This window comes from Podarcis vaucheri (genome assembly GCF_965113315.1).
Source record: "Podarcis vaucheri genome assembly, chromosome: 10".
NCBI lineage: Eukaryota > Metazoa > Chordata > Lepidosauria > Squamata > Lacertidae > Podarcis > Podarcis vaucheri.
In genome coordinates, this window is record NC_138748.1 from 31,829,741 (window position 1) to 31,853,000 (window position 23,260).

Genomic DNA, 23,260 nt, shown 5'->3' on the forward strand with positions numbered 1-23,260 from the left:
TAAAACAATTTCAATATAGATGCAGACTTCAAGATTAAGTGTTTTAATTTTAACATGGCACAGTAGAAGCAAATTGTATTTTCCAAGTAAACCAGATGTAAGGTGCAGACTATTTGTCCTAGGTTATAATGGAAGATATATTTTCACCTTAACATGCATGATGAAAAAGCCCTTTTGGCTGCAGTTTTGTTAACCTAATGGTATTTAAATTAAAATCTGACCCCAAGTTTGACATGAGAGCAAGTTAACATAATCTCGTGTCAGGAAATAGTAAATGGTATTTTAGGAAGAGATCTCACAACTATTGCCTCTGACATCCCTTGGGAATGTCCTTCTTAAGTGACAGCCACTTTCCTAAAAAAAATAGGTCTTTCATTAAGTACCACAACCTCTAGATAATGATAATATTCATTTCTAAATCGCATCTGCTTTCAGCCAGTATCTCCACCATGGAAGGTACACATCAGAATACTATTTTCCCATTGTCTGGTCTAGTCCAAATTTACAAGTGGCAACTAATGACCTACAGCAATGTTCCAGGTATCAGTGACATGGAGAAATGTAGTTTCCCCACTGTGCTTATGTCTTTCTTAGTACGGCTATCAGGCCCTTGGAAACTAAAATGTTCAAAGTTCCTGGTACCAGAAGCTCTGAAAAATGTGTTTTCCTTGGAATCTGGCATCCACATTAATGATGTCAAGCATATTAGTGATGTCCAGGCAACAGCGCTGTTGGGGTGGGAGAGAGAAGAGACCAACCAGTCTCTCTGTCACCTTAGAAGCCTCTACAGTAGCAATGAGGGAAGTGAGTGGGAGGGAGATTGTCTCTGACTTGTCTTGAGCTAGATAAACTATGAGGTTTGGAAGATTACTACTGACAACCAGCCTGACCTCTCATACTTGCTTGAAACAAGAACTCTGCCTCCCAGAAGTAAAATTTTGAAAAGGAGGGTGTGTATGTCAGCATAAAAATCAAAGTCCATGTTCCATAAAAATATGTTAAATGTTGATTCCAAGCAACTGATTTTATACAGAGCTAGAGAAGGCAAGCTTTTATATTTTCCTTTTGCTTTCTACGTTACCTGTTCTGCTGATGCCAACTCCATGTTCTCTAAATAAAAATACATTTAACTGTTCTAGACTGGTACAGGGAAGCTGCTTTCTACCCTGGGAAAGAAACAATCCATAGAGGGTTGGTGGCAGCAATTTACCTCTGAGATATACCCAGCATAGTTTTTTAGATGGAACATACTAGGCTGTTTGCAGATGGGGATCAGTAGATTCCTTCAGAAGAGTGGGTTCATGACAGCATACCTTTTCAGAAATGTCTAAATGAAACACTTTCAGTGCTTGTTTGAAGTCTGCTTTTGTAAGAATTCCATGTTGTTTCTTTTCTAGCTCCCGGAAGTACTTTCCTAATCTTGTAATTGTACGAACTCCTCTTTTACTTAGCTTTTCTCTTAGCCTGTCTGGAAAAAAAAGGTAAAAGCAGGGAACATTTTAATATTGTCTATTCTGACTTATAATTATTTTCCAAGGTCTTAGGCAGAGGACTTTGAAAGTCCTGCTACATGAGATATTTTTCACTGAAGTTGCTGCGTATTTAACCCCTGACCTTGTGCATGCAAAAATATTTTCTTCCACTGTGCTAAGAGAGAACCTTAAATAAAGTAAAGAAATAAATGGATACATAACGGTTTTGCTTTGCATCAGTAAATAACTATATTTCTTAGTAACAACCTAAAGTCCATTTCTTCTGGATTTGTAATAATGTTAATAAAATATTAACATTATTACATCTCGCAGAATAAAAGGACTTTAGGTTGTAACTAATAATTATAGTTATTCACTGACACAAATGGAATAAAATGAAACAAATATCACTAGAAACATTTTTTTTAAATCCAAGAACATGGAGAACATTATGAAATTAAAGTTACATAAGTAAATGTCGTTACGTTATAAAAACTGTTTGAATTGTAAATAGTTTGCTGAATGTGATGGTCAATTTACTTCTAACAGAGGCCTGGCAGATATAATGTATACAAAACCAATAGACAGCTATGTTTGTATAGTTACTAAAGAGGTGATTGTGTCTTGTGAAATTTTCCATTATGTCTGCTAGCACCAGAGACTGTTACATTTACATGGGTCAACAGAATCAAAAAGGCCAAGCTGTAACAGACCATTTAATGGACGTTCCATTTGAACTCACTGGTCCTTAATTAAAGGCCAGTGGCATGTCAGAGAGACCCTTTTGATTGGTTAAAGGAGTCTGACAGGAAAGGATAAAATGGCAGACACAGCACTACTGTGGGAGAGTCTGGAATCAAAGTCTGAGAGAAGACAAAAAAGAGAGTATGAAAAGAATGGGAGCTGAAGAAGCCCCTGCTGTCAAGAGGAAGCAGCTGGAGGCGTGAGAGGTCCTAGTGGCAGCATGTAGTTGTCCAGGGAGAAGCAGCCAGGACACCATGGCTGAAATTCTTAGAAAGTCTGCAGAGAAAGAAAGAGTAAACAGCAGCTCTAAAATAACAGAACCCAGATTTGTCAGCTGTGGACAATTGTCTGTGTTGGATACACTGGGTTTCCACAGCTTCACTTGTATATAAACACAGAGGTTTAGCTATCAACGCCTTTAAAGACTGAATGCCACCCATTCAGTCAGAATGCTTTCAAAATCTTCTAAGAGCATGTACTGTAGGCTTAGGCATGAGAAGGGACAGCACCACTAGATGAACTTTAAACTAAGATTGTTGGTTTATTCAAGGGATGCTATTTGCAGAAAGGGATACACTGGGGTCTTAAAGGAATTTGTTAACAGTTTCTGAAGACTCAAGAGACGCCGTTGTTGACAACAATCTCCAAGCGCCTTTCACTGGAGACAAAATTCCTTAAGATTCCACCCCAATCAAATACGCACACAACCCAGCCCAGGTATTGGGAACAATCTACATCTACAACCAAAAGCTCCTCTGGTTGTACAATCAACTAGCAATTTACACACATTTAACTTGTGCAAATTCATCTTTATGTGCTTGGCTGGAAAAAAATTAAAGGGTATGGACATCTGGGTGGAGAAAAACGTTGGCAATTGTACCTACCATTGCACTCACCTTGGGAGAGCATTTGGCGGTGTAGAGAGAGGGTGTTTTGACTAAACATGATTTTGGCTTTATGCACCAACCCCAGCACAAGTTGAGAGTCAGTTGTATTTCTAGCTGTTTGGACAGTTTGGCCAACTTTACAAATTCACCTTGTGCAACCTTCCTCTGGTAAAATCTATATACAGGACAGCGTCTTAGAACTCCTCCGCACCTAGCTTACTACTGCTGATCTTTATTGGATAAGCATAACAACACACTTGAGTATTACATTATGAGCTTCCGTTTCCTCTCTGTTATTTATTGTCTGGTCTTATACCTCACACTGCCCTCATCAAATCACTATCGCCCCACTCCTCAACTGTCAAAACCTAGTTAAAACCCATATGAGTGGAACCTCAATCATTCTGCTGTCACCTAGATCAATCAGACTGGATTTACCTGGTCATGGCCCCACTTAATAAAATCTTGGAAGCAATAGGTCTCTTATCTCCTCTGCTAGAATCTGTCACCAAGATCTACTGTTACACAGGCTTACAACATCGTAACAGTACAAGGCCTCAAATCAGTTAAAAACTATTTTCATTTCAAAACATGAACATAAACAAACATATATACAGCTTTTCTCCACATTGCTCAAGACACAGTGATTCCTGACCAGGCTGAATCCTTTATAAAGCCCATGAGTTAACTAAGGAAAAGAACCTTGACCAAAGAGAAGACTTCAGGCAAAGTCCTCTGTAAAGCCTGAGTTAGCTAGAGAGAAAAGAAGATAAGGGTAATTGGCCACTGGCTTAGAATACAGAAGAGAACCAGGACAAAAAAAGAGATACCTCTTTAAAGCTAATATCTTTTAAATCTAGCATCTGACCTACAAATAACTTATATAATTCTATATAATATAATACTATAAACAAGTTTTAATAAGTAATTGCTTGACTTTTAAAATTAAGTCTCCGGCCTTTTCATCCCATGACTAAATCCAGTATTGTGTGTTATATGAATAGGAACTTTTTAATAATTTAATGGTGGCAGCCAGTGCTTTTTTTTCAGGGGGTACTCAAGGGTATGTAGTACCAGCACCTCTTTTGTTGTTGTTGTTAAAAAGTGTGGCACTTACTATAACAACTTCACGCTGAGTACCAGCACGTTTTTCTAGAAAAAAATCAGTGGTGGCAGCATAAATAAAAGAGATAAGATAAGCAGGTACATTCAGTTTATATGTAAAAGCAGTAGCGATTCAAGCTGGCATGCTGCTCTTAATTGCTGTTTCCACTTTAGTTGGGTGGGGTAGAAAGTATCCTTTTTATGTTATTGCAGGATGAGAACTTTAAGTCAATAACTTTTTGATATATTTTAATTTGGAATTATATGCTTTTTGAAAGAAATTGTAAGTTGCTATGAGACAAGTTTTTTTTTAGCAAGCAGCAAATAAATATTAATAATCAGGGCTTTTTCTGTGAAAACACTCACTGGTACAAAGTACCAGCACCTCCTTTTTTAATGGAAAACATAATAATAGTAATAATAATAACAGTAATAAAGGTGGGATTTTACGCTTATATATTTTAATATAGTTAAAAAGCAAAAACCATCCTTCCATGAAGGCACATGGTATGGGATATACAAACCTTGAACATTCCGTAAAATAATATTGTCTTCACCTTCTTGTTTGATAGCATGTTCCTCATTTTCCACATTAAAATTCCTATAATATATTAATTCATTAGAACCACGTTACACATAACAGAAGTTAACTTTCATAGATCTATTCAAATTATCACCTGCTAGGAAAAGGCAGTTATTTGTAATTTATAAAATGCTTTATAGTAACTGATCAAAATTCAGTATTCTTTGAAACCAATTTATTTAAATGCCCTAAAGCACCCTTTCTTAGGTTGGCAAACCAGCCAAAGCTAGTATAAGTGCTCTTAAGGTGAAGACACAACCTGGTCAACCAGAGCTTGATTCTTCAGAGGGAGTTCAACCCAATTCAAAATAAGTTGCATATTTCTACCCAGTTTAGAAGATTATCCAACAACCACCCATCTTGTCATTTTAGCATCTTTACAATCCTTGCTTCTAATTACTACCTCTCTTCTAATTTGTCTTGCTAAAGAGTTCTTTCCCTCACTCACCTTCAAAAAATCCCACTATGATTTTACTGATGATCTCTAAACCTTAGGCCTGCTATGCTATCAGGGAAGTCCTAGAAGTACAGATCAAGGATTATAGGAATGCAAGTGGCATTTGTGGCAGCAGAAACCCTGGGTGGATCTACACTCGTGGTTTATAACATTAATAATGTGTTATTAAAATGTGACACCAGAGGGCACTGCAGAGCAACGAGCCACCAGCCATAGGGAAACAGTATGTTAAAGGTAAAGTGATGTTTTATAACAATGTATCTACTATTGTTACAGTAATGTTTAAAAGATCAATGTAGATCCAGCCCCTAATATTTTCTCCGTTCTTGTTCTGCTCCCTACTTCAGGGTTCCCTTTATCTTCAACAGAATAACTGCTGATTAATTCCCACCTTTTGAGGATATAATGCATTGCTTTTTTTTTTTACAGAAAGTGTTTTGTTTTAAAAAATGGATATGCTACAGCTGCAGTTTGAAGAGAAATTTGTGCTGTTTCTTTTCTCTTGCAGGGTCCAAGCAGCTAAGGGAGGGAAATGGCCTGAGGAGAAAGTATTAAGGAGCCCCTCACCACCCACCCACAACACTAGATTCCCCCTTCAGATAAAATTTCACAGTTGCATTTTCTGAAAGAAAACATAATAATGTATAATGTAATATAGTGCTGCCTGTATGTTTCCTCCATTTATCTGGAGCTTCATAAAGGGAAGGATTATGACCCTCCCACTTCCCCATCTTAGTAATTTCAGCTTCACAGTATCTGTCTAATCAGATATAACACTTATGCCCATTGAGATCCAGCAAAAACCCCAAATCTCCCAAGTCAACATAAACCTTTGTTTGTGAACATATTTTCAAAACAAGAAATAAAATCTGACCCCTGAGGCTAAATTCACTTACTTTAGAAAAGCTCTAGCAGTTTCGTCAATATTTGTGACACGGATTGTAAATACTGGTTTCTGTTTCATACTTTCTGGAAGGGCAGGGTGTTGCACACTCAAAAAAGTTAGGTCTGCTCCCTGTCGGCAATAAAAGTGATTTACAAGCATGCCCTATTATTTTTTCCTTACAATATTCCATAAAATATAACTCACTCATCACTACTATCTTCATAAAGATGAACAATTTCACATATGTTTGTCTTATGCAAGCACAGACACCATTTGGTTCCTATACTCAGTCTTCTCCTTTCTTCTAAGCAGTTTATCTAATGTTCTCTAGCAATACTAGCAACAATAGCTGCTATTCAGTTAGAACTCTCAATCTTCAGCTGTCCTTGCTCATTCTGCCAACCAGCCACCCACAAGCTCCATTCCACCCAAATACCTTGTCTATTCCCACAATGCCCCAAGTGCCTGCAGTAAGTTAGCTCTATTTCCTAACAATGCCCTCATTTAGTAACATGATTTTATCTGCTCCCTGCCTTTGTTGATTGCTCCCATTGTCATAGAACCTCTCTACTTGCACAGCCTGGAAAGGTTCTAGTCACTAGAACAATTACAAGTACAGTGACATGAACAAATGCATTCAAAGTGGTGCACTCAATTAAAGACGTGTCTAGTTATGGGAATTGGATGGGGGAAGAGAAAAGCAGTATTTAGTGATTCATAGCAATATGAATTAAGAGTGTTCACCTGTTCAAGGTGATGTGCCCCCCATGATGTGACATCTTTAACAATGAGTAGTTATGAAGAATATATCTAAACTTAAGAGCTTCAATTGTTTATTTCCAAAATGTACTACAGAAATCTCGTTCAATACATGTACTGAGGAACAGAGGAGCAGCTAAAAAAACTATCCTGACTGCTGTGATAGCCCAATGACCACGGAGGAAATACAGAGGAGCTTGCAATACCCTTTTATCCAGCTAGAAACTTGTTACTAGAGACTCAATTGTGGCAGAATCAAAGACTGCTCCAAATAATATGGGTCACAGATTCTCAAAAGCCCAAGTTTGTTTATCCCTCTGTTCATAGAATGATTGCAAAAACCTCACAATAGGAGTATTCTCTTTGTATTAACTGCCCGGTATAATTTGGCACCTCTTCAAATTAATTTACATATTTAGTTCACACCCAAGGTTCTGGACCATATAATAAAAAATGAACACAATTCTTCTGTCACCTATTATTCAGCAATCTGTTGTTTTCCTTGAATGCTAAAAAGAATAGCAATATCTAAAACAATACACCTAAAAATGACCGCTGTGGTGTCTTAAAATTTTGCAGTAAATCCTTTTAGATTCTAATAAATTATGATCAATTTGCAAAAAGTGTGCCATTGCATTTTGCAGTTAGTCAATAAAAGGAAATGCCCATTAAGAAACAAAGCTGTTGTAATTTGATTATAAAAGTTAGCAATTAATAACCCCTTCCTGACTGCTACTGATTGCCCTCTTGTGGGAAAAGTAAGACATGCAGTCTTATTCCACTAATACAGTACTATTGACAATTGATATACTGTATTCAACAGAACAATTCATAAAACCAAGATTTAGGCACAGAATGCAAATCCACTGACATGTGACAAGTGGAGGGTCACACTCCCAAGTCCGTACTCTGGAAAGTGCCTACACAAATGCCTTTGTTAAAACTATCTTTATTATTAATGAGGGAAGGAATAGCTTTACCCTTTCTTGTATGATGAACAGACACTGCACCACTTTTCCCCAGTCGAGTCCCTTATGGTAGTGTGGTGTTCCTGAGAAGGGACACTCATACTTTGCTCCAGACTGCTGTGGATAACCAGTCCTGTTCCCCAACACTGCTTCGTTCTGTCTCAATCCCCACAGCTGCTTTCAGCACTTGATCATTCTCCCCCCACCAGATGCTCACAACACTTTTTCCTTCCTCACTAGCCCTCCATTCCTTCTCTTCCTCTCCCTGGTCTAACAGTTCAAACAGTTACTTTCCCAATATTCTGATTCCTTTAGCAGCAGCTGCGAAGCTGGCCCAGGCTGCCGCAGCATCCCCCATTTCTCACATTAGTACTTATCCCTGTTTTTCCTAGGCAACTGGCCTTATGAAATATATTAAAACCAAAATAGGAACATTAAACTAACATCTCATCACAAAACTACACAAATATACATATATCATCTGCCACATTACATACCCTTAATCTCCTGATTAAGTAGATTTTTACTGTTTACTTACATTTTTGCACTGAGGTGTTATGGAAGCCCCCACCTCCACCCATGAATTCAACAACAGACTTCAGATTATTCAGTTTGCAAATGTATGTCTCCTTTCCATAATACTCCCAGATTAACATTCTTCAAACCACCTTTGTAGTGACACAGCTTTGTTCCAACTTAAGAGAAATTTACTGTGCTTGTGGAACCAATATTTCATCCAACCAACTTTGGATAAAATTCAATTCAATTCATAGGGCTGCTGAGCAGTCTTCGTCCCTGCTTGCCAACTTGTGCCGCTATCTTCCAACCTCTGAGCCCAATCTTGCAAAACTTCCTGTGGTGCACATTCAGTCTTTCTCCAAAATGTCAAAACACCTCCCTGCAAATTTGGCAGATCCCATTGTGCCCACTAAATAACACCCCCCCCCAAGCCGCCCCAATTTTGGGATGTTGTTCCTGGCTCATTTTTCATTGGCTACAGAAATCAAGATAACTTAATTTGTCTAGTTTAGTACTGAGGAACTAGAGTAAAATATTATAGAAAGATCAAATCACCACGCCTAAAAAATGCAGAACCACAAGCCCTTAGGTAAGCATTGTCATAGAGGTTCACCATACTTACAACATAGACATCACTTAGACAGTATTGCTTTCCTTTTCTCTGTCCACGCTGATGAGTATAAACTCCCTTCTGAATGAAAGGTAGAGCATTTGTTCTGTGCAAAATTAAAAAGCAAAACCAAACCTTTAAGTTCATTTCCTGAGCAGTAATGGTTTGATAAAATTCTGAAGTTATTCCTTGTTCTACATACCTATTTTTACCAAACTGCCGATATTCGTATACAGTTAGAGATTTGTCATATGCAAAGAAAAATCCAATCAGTTCTCGACAGGCATCGCGACCATTTCTATAATGGTAACAAAAGCCATCGTAAGTTTTTTTAAAAAATAGTGGAAACCCTATCAACCGAACAGACCAGAACTTGGCACGTTAGGTACATCAACATCTACCATATGAATAATTTTCTAGATACAAAGTAAATGAACAAATGAATTACTTCCTATGCTTGCAGGCATACCCCTACCTCTTACCTCCTCTAAGCAAATGAAAGAGTTTTGTCAACAATTTGGGGCTACATTCACAAAACTCTTATTTATTAATTTATTTCAGTCCATTAAAATGTGCAAACAGCAGCCCACTGTTTTGTTCATGTAATGTTAGATTAAGGCCACAGTACACAGGTTGTGAAATATTTTACACGAGGCTTTTTTAGTTTCTTATTATCCTGTCCTTCCTCCGAACTGCAGCTCAGGGTGGTTAACAACCAACAGATAAACAATCATACAAAGTAACACATAAGTCATCATCAGCAATTCAACAGTGAATAACCTCAATAAAAGAACATCTAAAGATAATTACCCCAGGGCAGTGTGATATATATATATATATATATATATATATATATATATATATATATATATATAGCCTCCTTGCAAAAAATAGTATTCCGTGCCTCCTCTCCTCTATCTACCACTGCCCAGATGCATATTGTCTCAAGTAAACAATTGAAACCTTACAAAGCACAATACTTAATACGTCAAACAATAATTTTTAACCAATCAGTAACGGTCTAGCTAGCTAGCTGGATCCTCAGACAATAACAAAGCAGTAAAATAATCATCAATAGCAGCAGCAGTTTGATTTTACACAGAGAGCGCGCGCAAAGGAGCTAAACTATCACCATTTCCACAGTGGCTTACGGTGACTCCAATCTTACCCACTGTATCTCAGTGATCAGATAATCTTCCAATGACACCAAGGGCTGCCCTTCCTTCCATCCCTCCCAGCTCTTATACAGAAGGATTCCTCACCTAGTCTGCCACCCTGGGTTGCCTTTCTTCCAAGACTTCCTCAGGGAAAAACATGCAATATTCTTTCATTATCTTATTAGAAACTATTGGAGTAAGATATAGACATGAAAGGAGCATCCTCAGTTAAAACATACTTGCGTTACAAAATACTTAAAAAGTTTTAGACATACCTTGACAGTATTCTACCATCAAAGCGTAATTTGTTGGAAAGCACATTTTCAGTTAATGCTGACCTTGTCCTTATTCTGTAAAAATAATTCACAGTATTAATTAAACATTCCTCATGCAAGCTACTTTTGAACCTAAAAACGCTCATGAATTGCGAGGAGAACAAATCATGAAAGCAGTGGGCAAAGTCAACATGTGAATTCCAATTGCTAACAAACCAACAACAAATACAACAGGAAATATGTTCTCACTATTTATGCTATCAGCCACATTCCTTTTTCACAGCTCTCTAGTGGAGATCAACACTGTGAAGAAATTCCTTAATGATCTAAACTGCCCACTTCAGTTCAGCGTTACAATGATGTAGGTAACACTATCTATTTATCAAAATATTTATATCCCATTGTTCTGCAAAACACTTAAGGCAGCTTACAATTACGTAAATGGAAACTATGTAATAAATAAAAAAAACCAATTGTAACATTGATTGATGTTCAATCAAGTCATACACAGGGTAGGCCCAATGAGTAGAGAGTGGAGCTGCACTGCTGGCCCTGGCATCAGGCACACAGCTGGCTCACCCCAAATGTTCAAGAGTTGGCATGGATGTCTGCACTAAAAAAGCCTAGGGATGAATAGCTGCTGCTTGTGCACAGGCTTCAATGCATTAGGCTTCCACATGGTTAGTAATCCCTATGTGTGAGCACACATACAGACTTCTTAAGTGCAGATAGGGCCCACAGTCACTGGCAGAGGAAGGGGGGTGCAGTGGGTGCGGTCCGTACCAGGTGTCATCCCTGAGGGGGGGTGACATCACCACACCCCCGCCCGCGGGACACTCACCCCGCCCCCTTGCAGCTAGCCTGACCCCCAGGTGCACAGCATGTACACCGCTCTAGGTATTGGAGCAGCTAGCTCCACCTCTGCCGACTGCATGTAAGACACTGGTCTTTCCATGATGCCTCCATGAGATTTACACATGAAAGGGGCTACAATTTCCATTTTATCTAGATTATTGACATATGGTAAGACACACCAAGCACTAGATAGGACAACACCGGGGATGTTACCAAACTGGCTGACGGTTATGAAACTGTAGTAAAATGTTATTATGCACCCTTCACTCTAAGGCCCCAGTATGGTTTTCATACGAAACACAATTTAAAGCAGTTTTTAAAAACTTAAAATAAAAAATACAATTAAAAATAAGGTGGGTCCTAAAAATATATATCTCATTTGCCAATGGGCAGGTCAAAGAGGCACATCTTCAGCATTCATCAAGGACTGTATAATAAGGTTGCCAGATGCGCCTCTGTGGAGCAGGAGTTCCACACAATTTAGGGACTGCCATAGAGCATGCCCTCTCCTGGGCTGCCACTCCTTAGCTTCTGAACAACCAAAAGGGCCCCCTCTGCTGATCTTAGCACCCTAGAGGGTCTGTAGGGAAAGAGGTGGTCTTTCAGATATTTGGGGACTAAGTGATTTATGGCTTTAAACACTAAAGTGAACACCTTGAATTGGACCTGCAGGTAAACTGGCAACTAATGCAGATATTTTAAAACTGGAGTTATATGTGATCCAAAGGGAACCGCAGTTAGTAATCTTACTACTGTATACTGGACCAATTGAAGTTTCCAAGTCATCTTCAAGGGCAACCCCACATTGCAATAATCCCAGGAAAGACCCAGGGAAGAACAGTTGCTATGTGAGGTCCAACAAGCTGTGCTCCAATTCAACAGCTTTGTTTACTAGAATGAAATCAACCAGAATACTGCTGTCTGGTTGGACACCTAATAATGAACGGTATCTTTATGTTCATTAATTTTAATGGGTCTAGTCTTAGAAAAAAATAGTTGAATATCACCCTTAGTCTCAATCTATAGTGAAGATTGTTGGATTGGTCCCATCAAAATATATGGGCATATAATATGTTCCTGTCAAAATATACTGATGAAATCTTTTAGGGTCCTGTCTCCAAAGCAGAGTTTTTGTAAGGAGCATAGTACAACTGATCAGTGATCTGTTTTGAATAATCTTATTTAAAAGTGTAATTAGAAATGATCATCCAAGGGTGTATATTGCATTTGTTGATCTTTCATCTGCTTAATTCCATTTGTGGAAAAAAGCTAGCTGTTACTTTGTTACAAAAAATAAGTCATGTTTCTTATACCTGGGCTCTTTCAGATTTAATGATCCAGTTAAAACATCACAATAAGGAACAGTTTGTCTTAAACCATAACTAAACTGTGAATATGAAGAAAAAACAAAACATTTATTTCAAAGACAAAACAGGTCTGAGTGATTGGCTCTCTTTTACATGAAACAAAGAAACGCAGATACACTGTCTAAGATCAACCAAAGCTTCATCTTGAAATAATTTTAAGGCTATATTCAGTAAGACAAGCAAACACAACAGCATATACTTACCTTGTTTCATGTAATGTTCTTTTTCTAAAGCGCAGAGGTGCTGTCCTTAATCCTGGAAGCATAAGATCCTTCTCATAAGTATGAGCATTCCCATTTTGTTCTGGATCACTTATCACAGCTCTAACAAACAAACAAACAAAACCCCCAAAACCCCACATGATTTCATGGAACTAGTTTTATAGAATTAAAATATAAAGTCAAATTCTTACACTGGAACTAGCTACTACATAGAAGACATCAAGAGACAGCCGCAGAATCTATGCATTCAAATTTATGCATACAATTTTAAAATAATGAATGTTTTATCTAAATTACACAGTATAACTAAGTTATGCTTTCATCATTTAACCCTATTCACAACAAAAGATTTGGTCACATTTCTGTCGCAGAGGCAGGATGCACTGGAAACAAGCACAGGGACTGATGAGCGGAGGAGGAAGTGGGAGAGAGAAAGGACAGGCACACCTGGTGTATTCTACCTCCTCCCTAAACTCTTTCTCCCATCCTTCTTGCCGCTCAGCTCACAGTGCCTCACAACATGATTCTCTTCTGGGTTCTTTTAAATACATGCAACTCCCCATTTACACAGGGACTACGTTCAGAGGCACCTTGTGTTTAAGTGAAATCGCATGTATTGGGAACACCATTGCAAAAACCCCTAAACCTCTGGCAACCCTTGAAAAACACTTTTTAAAAAACCAAAAATCCACCAAACTCCACCACAATTCTTCCCTCCAAACATCCTTGCTTAAACTCCAACTCTTCACAGGCCTCAAAGGATTCTGGGATTTCACTTGCAAAGCTTCATGGGATTGCTAGACACTATTTTCACACCATTTTTGCCATTTACACACTCTTTTAGGGCTGGTTTTGCATTGTTTTGTGCCACTTACGGGTTTGTAGAAGTGTGTGTGTGTGTGTGTGTGTGTGTGTGTGTGTGTGTGTGCGATTGCACATGCCTAGAATATGTGTAAATGGGGAGTTGCCTGTCCTCCTTCCCTAACACCAGAAATAGGAATACTGTAGCTCCATGTGCAGGCCTGAGATGATGGATGTGAACAAGAAAGGAGTATTCTGTCAGCCACAAAGAGGAAAAGTAAGGTGGCAGTCCTATCTTGTTCCACATTAGACCTTGCTTGCCAGATTCTTTTATATTTGTTCTACATCCTGTTCAGAGGTAATAAATAATGACCATTGCATATTTACAAAATCAATTTCAATAGATCTTATGCACAAATCAGTATGCCTAGCATAATAATCTTATGGCGTAATCTTATATTTACTCAGCAGTATGCCACTGAACATAAGGAGACCTTCTAAGTATGCATGCTTAATAAGAGTAGGTTAAGTTTATCATTATCAATATCTTTTTTGTTTTCATGTTTTATGATGCAAATTACTATGTGGATATAGGAAAGTTGGGTTATAGAATCAATAATAAACAGTGACATAATCCAATTGAATTTAGAAATTTCGGCTGCAATCCTGATCCCATTTACTTGGGAATAACTTCATTGAATTCAATAGGACTTAATTCACAGTAGACGTGGTTAGCATTGGAACCTTAGGCACTTTGAATTAATTTGCATCCATTTTTCTGGAAAAAATACATATATCTACATTGTATTTATTATCTTTTACATACGTCAACATTTATATATCAACATTTGTATTTATTATCTTACCTAGATAACTGATCTATCATTACTTGTTCCACTACAGTTTGTTTTTTTCTTTCTGCTGCTACATCCTCCTGCAAGCAAACATTAAAGAGAAAAATATGTAATTACAGCAGTTAAGAAAATATTGTTAAAATGTTAGGATCATTTGGATCTCTTAAAAATTAACAGTGGATTTGGGTTGTAAAACTAGGACACACATAAAATGTCACCCACTAAAAAGCTTACACAGATGATTCATAAACTCAGTTATGGTTATTAGAGACACATTTTTATTCAACTAGAGAAGAAAAGATAATTTGAGTGTCTGTCATATGTGCAAATTTCATTCTAACAGAAAGAAAAACTGTTTCCATTACTTCTGCTTCCATTCAGAGCATCACAGCATAATAGACTAGTTGAAGCTATGTGACTACAGTGATATGAATTAATTTTAATACGTTTTGTACGCTGCTCAGAAATGAAACACAGTCAGTCATATGAATCTTGAATCCTATGTCACTGAGATAAAGCTAAACCCAAGTAAGTAGGAAATCCTCCTTATTTAAAAATGCTTGGAACAGAAACTAGTATATAGAGAATTTTATAACAAGTTTACATTTCCCAGAAGACTTACAGCTTCCAATTTTCTTATGCTGTGCTGTATTGTGTAGGGTTTGCTTGTATAGCATTGCTGCAGAAGGGCCTTTTCATCAAAAACTGTCAATTCATCATATGTTTTGTTTTCAGGCTGTAAATCCTATGTGGGAATAAAATATGTTATCTAGATATTATCACTGATAATCAGTGGCCAAGACCAGCACTTGTTGCATTTGATTTGTGTTCCTCACCATCCAGAATGTGCAAGAAATATTTGTAGGTTCTAACCTATGCTAGTGTCCTGCACATAACTCTTTTTTTTAACTTCCCAGAATTATGAGCTGGTTTAAACTTGCACTGTTCACCTATATATATGCTGATAAATTGAAATGATGTAGATTTTGAGCACCTGGTGATCCACCTATGAGAACTTATTTCCGCAGTGCTAATTCTGTTCTCTGAATCAAGGCAGTATGCAACTTATAAAAATAGTATGTTAAATTCTATATACCATCACTTGTCTGAACACAGTACTTTCACATAAAGATAAGTAGAGTTCCAAGTGTCAAATGAAGTATGAATGTTACCTTTTCCTCAGCCATTCTTTCTGCAGGTTTGTGTTGTTGGTTATCCTTTGCTTTTTTTTCTGCAACTCTTTGAGAATACTGTTTATATCCCTCTTTCATTTCTGCTTCATACTGCTGATACTTGAGTTTGTATTTATCTGTTGGGGGTGGCAGATTTTCTGGTACTGTCTTTTGCTCCCACAAAGAAAGCTGAGAATGAATCATTGGGAGCAGTCAAAACAGCAACTGCAATTGTGAAAGTTTAATAGCAAACACTTCGTTTTTTAAAAATTGCCAAAAACTATCATGGTACAATTGTAAAATGAAAGTCGAGTTATTTGTCAATAGGGCAGTTTATTATTATACCAATTAACTACAAAATGGGTGAAATGGACAAAGATTTCTACAAACTTCCATTATTATCTTGAATATAGCAATCCACATTTCACACGCAAATCATAAATGGGAAATATGAAACTATAAACTGGCAAACTTTTTCTAAAATAGTTTTCAGCATCTGGATGATTTATTTTTCTATTATTGGACCAAAGCAGAAATATTAATGATTTCATTATTATCTTGAAACACACACACAGTTTTGTTTAATATGTTTCTTTAACTATATTACCTCAGCTTTCTCCAGCTCTGTTTTTCTTGCTGTCTGGGTAAGAGAAAGAGCAGAAACATAAATAAAATATTTTTAAAAAAAGATTTATTGTTAATCAATATAATTCAAACAGAAATTAATTTCAGATATTACTTAAGGGGGAAAATAAATTAGTTATAAATATTTAAGTGCAACCCAATGCTTAATCAGAAGTTGCCTCTAATGAACTCTGTAAGTCTTACTCCCATCTACACCAACAGTCCTTATACATAACCCAGAGGCACACATGCATATTCTATACACTTTGGTGTTATCAGACAGGACATGCATGAAACGGTCTTCTACAGACCCTTTAATCATGGCCATTCAGTTGAATGTTCCACTGAAACAACTGACTGCTGTAATTAGTAATGTCATGCAAATGGCTGATGCAGCTACATGAATGAATAAGACTCTTTTCCTCTATAAATGGGTATGGTAGAGCCATACTGAATACAATCATGACCAGTGTATTTAGGGCAGTGATGCATGTTAAACAGTGAACAAGATCACAACATAAAAATATAATATACGGCCTAGGACCCTCGTACCTACGGGACCGCCTCTCCTGGTATGTCCCACAGAGAAATTTACGGTCTGCAAATAAAAACACCCTAAAGATCCCAGGCCTCAGAGAGGTTAGGCTGGCCTCAACTAGAGCCAGGGCCTTCTCGGCCGCGGCTCCAAGCTGGTGGAACGCTCTGTCACAAGAGACTAGAGCCCTGCAGGACCTGGCATCCTTCCGCAGGGCCTGCAAGACAGAGCTGTTCCACCAGGCCTTTTGTCAGGGCGCAGCCTGACCCCCTCCTCTGGCAATCTGCACAAAAATTTGCTTGATGGTTGCCATTAATTTGATTTTAATTTGATTTAATTAATGTTATAATGAATGTTTTAGAATGTTGAACTATTTTTATTGTTGTTAGCCGCCCTGAGCCCGGCTTCGGCTGGGGAGGGCGGGATATAAATAAAATTTATTATTATTATTATTATTATTATTATTATTATTATTATATGTACTTAAAAGTAGAAGTCAAACAGTTACCCTTTTGCACTTTTCCAACACATTTTACGTGCTATAAAATATTTGATTTCTTTTGAGAAATATGGGCATTTACTAAAGTACAAATAACATTTTTTCCAAAATTAGGACACTGAAATATCTGCTATTAATACCCTAAAAATAAACATTATTTCATCAAAATGTTAGACACCAGCAAGGTTGTACTGTACCTAATGACCAGAGTAATCCTACTGGGGGCGGGAAGAGAAGAGTGTCCACGATAAACGAACTGCCACATCCAATCCATCCTGAGCTTGCACCAGTTGGGACAGAAGCTGCGTAGGAGCAGCTCTTTTCCTGGTGATTCTGGTGCTTTTCCACCCCTCCAGATTCCCTCCCATTGGTTCCCATGGAAGGGTAATTCACTAAAGCAGCTTCAGGACTGGCATAGTTTTATTTCTGGTTTGGGGGTTTAACAAGAGAAAAATTTGGATCATGGGGATTCAATGCCTCCCTCTGTCTGCTCTGGCACTCCCTGCTGCAGCACTCACCTATCCAATGCATCTCTGAATTCAGTTGCGGTACATTGGCCCTCATTCAGTCCACCACTTGGTCATGCACCGCTTATGAATGATCATGCCATGGATGAGTGATGCTTTATTATGGACTGCCATGGCATTCACCAGAAGCAGCAGGTGAGTAGGTCCACATAGCCACCCTAGCCTTGCTGGATGAGAAGAGGAGGCTTTGCTTATACTTTATGTTCTTCCTTCCAAGATAGTACACCCCACTCCTTGTGCCTCATCTCCTATAACCCTGAAGATGATATAGCTTGAAAATACTCCTGTTAACAAACTAACCTGTTGAATATCATAATGTTGTGCATAAGGGCTCTGTAATGGAGTACCCCAGCTGATATTCGAAGATGAAAGTAGTAGACCAGTATGAGGCTGTCCACCACTGTATGGAGTGTAGGGATCACCATCCTAAAATAAAAGGACTTTTTAAAAAGGCAAAGTGTTATGCTTTGTTAAACTGTTGCAGAATACCAATTGCCCAAGAATTCAGGAAGCAAATTCATAAAATTTATGGACACTGGAACTACACAAGGATGAGCTATCTGACCACATTAGTCAGCCACAAGTATCATGTGTGTTGTGGCAAGAGTTTTATCACACACAAGTAACAATACGAATTTCAGAGAAAAGTGTTGTTTTTTACATGAACCTAATCCAAATAATGCCAATTAGGAGCTGCAAAACAGTTTTCTATCCTGAAATATAACACACAGCTGCATATTCTACCCAACTTGTTAAAAGAATGTTCTAATGAATTCAGAAAATTAGTTAAGATGACTGGTAAGTGACAACTAGGGCAGCATATTCAAGCTAGCACTATATGATCTAGATATTATATTGTTTTTTACTTCCAGCAACTGCCACATCTAAAAGTTGGTTAATTTTCTGAAATTAATAGATAATTGTTACCTCATCCTCTGAATCTCCCAGCTTTCCCAAATCAAGGCATGGAACTCTGTAGAAAATCAGAAATTAGAAAATGTAGCAAGCTTTCAAAACTTCCTTTGGTCTTCAGATGCCACAATGTTTTCTTTTCAAGAAGTTTCATTGATTTCTAAAGGGGTCTAATTAAAAAGTTCCAACCCTCCTTTTCCTTATGGAATTAGGTAAAAGAAGAAAATAAAGAAAATAAATGCACTTCAGACTATTTCCATCCCCATTTGCAAAGGACCCTTGAAGTTCTGTGAGGAAGTTCTGGAAGGCAATTTGTTGTTACCATCTCATAAAGCTTGAGCCAGTGAAGATTAATTCTTTTTCACTCTTCACTCAGATAAGTAGCAATTCAACATTGCATTTCTATTACCTTTCTTAATAAATTTATTGTAATTATTTCTCTTATAACTATCCAGTAATCAAGTGAATCATAGTGAAAGTGGGTAATGCATTTGTGAATATTTATGATTTAGAAAGAGGCATTTGGTCTGCTATTAATATTTAGCATCTGAGACCACTCTAGTTCTCAGTGAAATAATTGAAATGTGTAAAGATTTGCAAGAAGAAAACAGTGCTCAGCAAGGCTCCACTGCCACTAAATGTTATCTATAATAACACTTCTATTTACTTCACCCAGTGTACATAGATGCATGGCTAGTTTTTCTCCTTTGTCTACGTCTTTCATTCCTGAACCCAACAGCCCTCTGTACCTAGATAACTCTAATCCCTATGTAAAAATTAATTTTCAAGTACAAAACTTGTTTAAAAAGCACATGAAACTCTGGAATAATTGTAGTAAAAAGAATGATACATTTCTCACTACATAGTTTTCTTCAACATATGAACTTGTTCATTGAGAAATATGTGAAAGCAAAGTAACAAAGTAACATATAAAAACAAGAACACGGACCCTATAGATACATACACGCATGCACACACACACACAATAAATAAAATTTCATGAGAATTACTATTTCTCTTTGTAGAATTATGTAAGAAAAGTCTGGTACTAAGCAATTCTTATTTTCAGAGAGTTAGAGCTAGAGATCCTAAGGCTGAAGATCTACTCACGAAAGCAGAAGGTAGGATTTTGGGGGGATTCCCCCTTCCCCTGCAAATCTGCTCTGGAGGACTGGAATGCCCTCAAGAGCAATGTGGGAGGTGGGGAAGGAAGAGACAGGAGGAATCTGAGAAAATAGCCATTCTCCTTCCAAAAGGAACAGCATCCACTGGACCAGCTGAACTTCCATTAACAGAAGGAAGGGCTGCATTGGATTCATATGAAATGAAAAATGTGACAGTGCTGTGAAGGGGTGGGAGGGGGGGAGACAGTAAACAAAACATAGACAGTAAAAAAAATGAAAACATTGACTTACTCAGCTGGTCGAGGGCCATGTTTTGTTTTTGTATGTGGCCTCCATCCCTAAGGGAAGAAAAAAATAGAACCATGTTTAATTCCAGGGTTTTTTCCATATTTCTAAACTCTTAAGATTTGAAATCTTTCAAATCAGGGTCGAAACACATTTAAATGATGGGCACAGTAGGGGAGAAACCAAGGTTTGTTCTTGGGTTTACAGCATGTGATTTGTCTGGAGGAGACAAACCATAGCCCCAGGATTGGATGACACTTTAAACCTTGCAGCAGCACAGCAGCAGGAAGACCAGGGTTGCAGTGCAGCAACTGAAATCTCCTCTCCGGGAACCCTCGTGTTTCCACGATGGCTAAACAATGATTTGACTTAGTGTTACACACTAAGCAGCTCTTACAGTATTTAGTGACATTTCATTTTAGTGACATGGTATTTTTCATACCACAACAGGATAGGACAGATGTGGTGTCTGATAGTATGTTGTAACAAGGGATTGTTTTGAAAAATTATAACATGAGCAATGAGAGGAAAATATGAAAAAGGATCCAGTACTGAACTTCACCTACCGTATGTACCAAGGACTTTCCAGAGAATGGTTAATGATATACATATATATATATATATATATATATATATATATATATATATATATGCAGGTTTTGGTGTCTTCGGGTGTCTTCCCGTGTAAGAGTCGGGGTGTCTGTGCGACGTTTCGACGAGGTCTCACTCGTCATCTTCAGGCTGGTGCTTTCGGCTTCTTGTTACTGGAACAGAGCAGAGTCTGGTGTTTGAGTTCCTATAAATACTGTTGAGGGGTGTGGTGTATAGCCTCCAACGTTCTGGGCAGTTCTGGAGGCTATACACCACACCCCTCAACAGTATTTATAGGAACTCAAACACCAGACTCTGCTCTGTTCCAGTAACAAGAAGCCGAAAGCACCAGCCTGAAGATGACGAGTGAGACCTCGTTGAAACGTCGCACAGACACCCCGACTCTTACACGGGAAGACACCCGAAGACACCAAAACCTGCATTCCTGTACCCGTGAAAATCTACGAAAGCAGCTTTCGTAGATTTTCACGGGTACAGGAATGCAGGTTTTGGTGTCTTCGGGTGTCTTCCCGTGTAAGAGTCGGGGTGTCTGTGCGACGTTTCGACGAGGTCTCACTCGTCATCTTCAGGCTGGTGCTTTCGGCTTCTTGTTACTGGAACAAGATATGTTCCATAACAAAATATATGTTACTGGATTAACATATATATATATGTTAATCTTTAATATGCTCAACTTACTTGAGCAAGTTTGTAGTTCCTTGAGGACAGAGCTACTTGCTTTCTTGGAGATGCAGCAACTCCTTTAATCTCTAAATCCATTTGAATTCAGGTATTAACTACCTGTAAAAAAAGGGAGGAGGAAAAAAAGGTTATTCTCACAGGATGGGAGAAAGAATGACTTGTGCTAAGAAGGATATTAACAAAACAGTATTTCCCATAATAATTAATTCCCTCCTGAACTGCAGTTCTCTCCATAAGCATCCAATTCAGTTATTGCAGGGCTCGATTTATTGTTTAAAATGAGAGCATCTATCAGCCTTAAAAAATGTCATACTTCAGGCTCAACCAGATGCAGCTTAAAATCAGGGTTTCAAAGTCCAACCTTGGATACTGTAAGTTCTAGATTTTCATACAGTACAAGCACAAATTAGTCATTACACTAAGGTTACCATATTGTTTTCAATGAATCCGGGGACACTTTTCAACTTCAATGGATTTTGTATGGGGACTGGTTTGTAAATCCAGGGACTGTCCCAGGGAAACGGGGACTTCTGGTAACCTTACATTACACTATGAAGGACTTTTCTGTAGTTTTATTCAATTTTGTCATATTCATGCAACAAATAAATTAACTCAGGGATACATGATCAATACATAGAACAAACCAGTTAAATGTACTAAAAATAATGGAACCTCTATTTATATGGGTACCAGTGCAAAGTAGGCACCCAGTCAGAAGGGTAGAAATATATTTTTAAAAATTAAAAAATTGTCCAGTAGCACCATAGAGACCAACTAAGTTTGTTCTTGGTATGAGCTTTCGTGTGCATGCACACTTCTTCAGATACGAAAGCTCATACCAAGAACAAACTTAGTTGGTCTCTAAGGTACTACTGGACAATTTTTTAATTTTTTTATATATTTTTCTACTGCGTCAGACCAACACAGCTACCTACCTGAGTCAGAAGGGTGACTTGTTTCAACTATGATGTAGTACGCTTGCAAGCATGCATATAACAGAAGACAAGAGGGAGTGTGACATTTGAAAATAAGAAATATTGTATGGGGAGGTGCCAAATATTGTCCTCTCTCAGGGCACCATACTATATTACCAAAGTCCACCCTGAGCATAGTTTCCATGATGGCCAATAGCCACTGATTCACTTGGAAGACTCAGTTAGGGTCAAGGTTGTGCTGTCCTTTGAGCACAATGACTCTTCTCTCATTACTGGTGGCAGAGCCATTAACTATGGGAGGGCTAGCCAGGCTTTTTGTCCCGAGGTTAAGTTTCCCGAGGGGTGCCATTGAGGCTCCTAGCCTCTCTCTGTGTACATGTGTATGCAAAACAGCATTTGGGTGGTTTTTTTTGCCAAACTGGGTCTTTGACTGGGGTGAAATAAAGCCTAGTTTTGCCCCTGCTGGTGAGAAACGCTGTCACCCTGCCTGAGTCCATAGAACAGGGCGGGTAATAAAATATATTGACTAAATCGTCAATTTAAACCAGCAGACCTGTTTACAGAACCACAGAATGGCAGAGTTGGAAGGGACCCTCCTCTAATAATCTACTTCCCTCCTGCAACAACATTAATATCTGCAAATAAATGTTTGGGGGTGGGCTGCCCTGCAGGACAGTTTTTAAAGTAACTTGGAGGTTAAAAGTGACCTAAAGCTATGGATTTCCCAGTAGTGATGTATGGAAGTGAGAGCTGGACCATAAAGAAGGCTGATCGCCGAAGAATTGATGCTTTTGAATTATGGTGCTGGAGGAGACTCTTGAGAGTCCCATGGACT

The 23,260-nt window shown here is 38.1% G+C and overlaps 1 protein-coding gene across 2 annotated transcripts in view; it reads right to left on the bottom strand.

The window, feature by feature from the left end:
* Positions 1 to 23,260, bottom strand: part of CAPS2 (calcyphosine 2) — a 30,307-nt gene that overhangs the window by 6,092 nt on the left and 955 nt on the right. For both annotated transcript variants that reach the window (XM_082241116.1, XM_082241115.1), the window contains exons 2-16: positions 21,488 to 21,589; positions 20,204 to 20,250; positions 18,804 to 18,849; positions 18,177 to 18,302; positions 16,299 to 16,331; positions 15,692 to 15,880; positions 15,142 to 15,264; positions 14,532 to 14,599; positions 12,847 to 12,966; positions 10,422 to 10,496; positions 9,192 to 9,287; positions 9,002 to 9,095; positions 6,144 to 6,262; positions 4,732 to 4,808; positions 1,314 to 1,468 (exon numbers count right to left, since the gene is read on the bottom strand). In XM_082241116.1, the coding sequence (XP_082097242.1) occupies positions 1,314 to 1,468; positions 4,732 to 4,808; positions 6,144 to 6,262; positions 9,002 to 9,095; positions 9,192 to 9,287; positions 10,422 to 10,496; positions 12,847 to 12,966; positions 14,532 to 14,599; positions 15,142 to 15,264; positions 15,692 to 15,880; positions 16,299 to 16,331; positions 18,177 to 18,302; positions 18,804 to 18,849; positions 20,204 to 20,250; positions 21,488 to 21,568 (1,449 nt within the window). In that variant the 5' untranslated portion in view covers positions 21,569 to 21,589. The remainder of the gene's footprint in view (positions 1 to 1,313; positions 1,469 to 4,731; positions 4,809 to 6,143; positions 6,263 to 9,001; positions 9,096 to 9,191; positions 9,288 to 10,421; positions 10,497 to 12,846; positions 12,967 to 14,531; positions 14,600 to 15,141; positions 15,265 to 15,691; positions 15,881 to 16,298; positions 16,332 to 18,176; positions 18,303 to 18,803; positions 18,850 to 20,203; positions 20,251 to 21,487; positions 21,590 to 23,260) is intronic.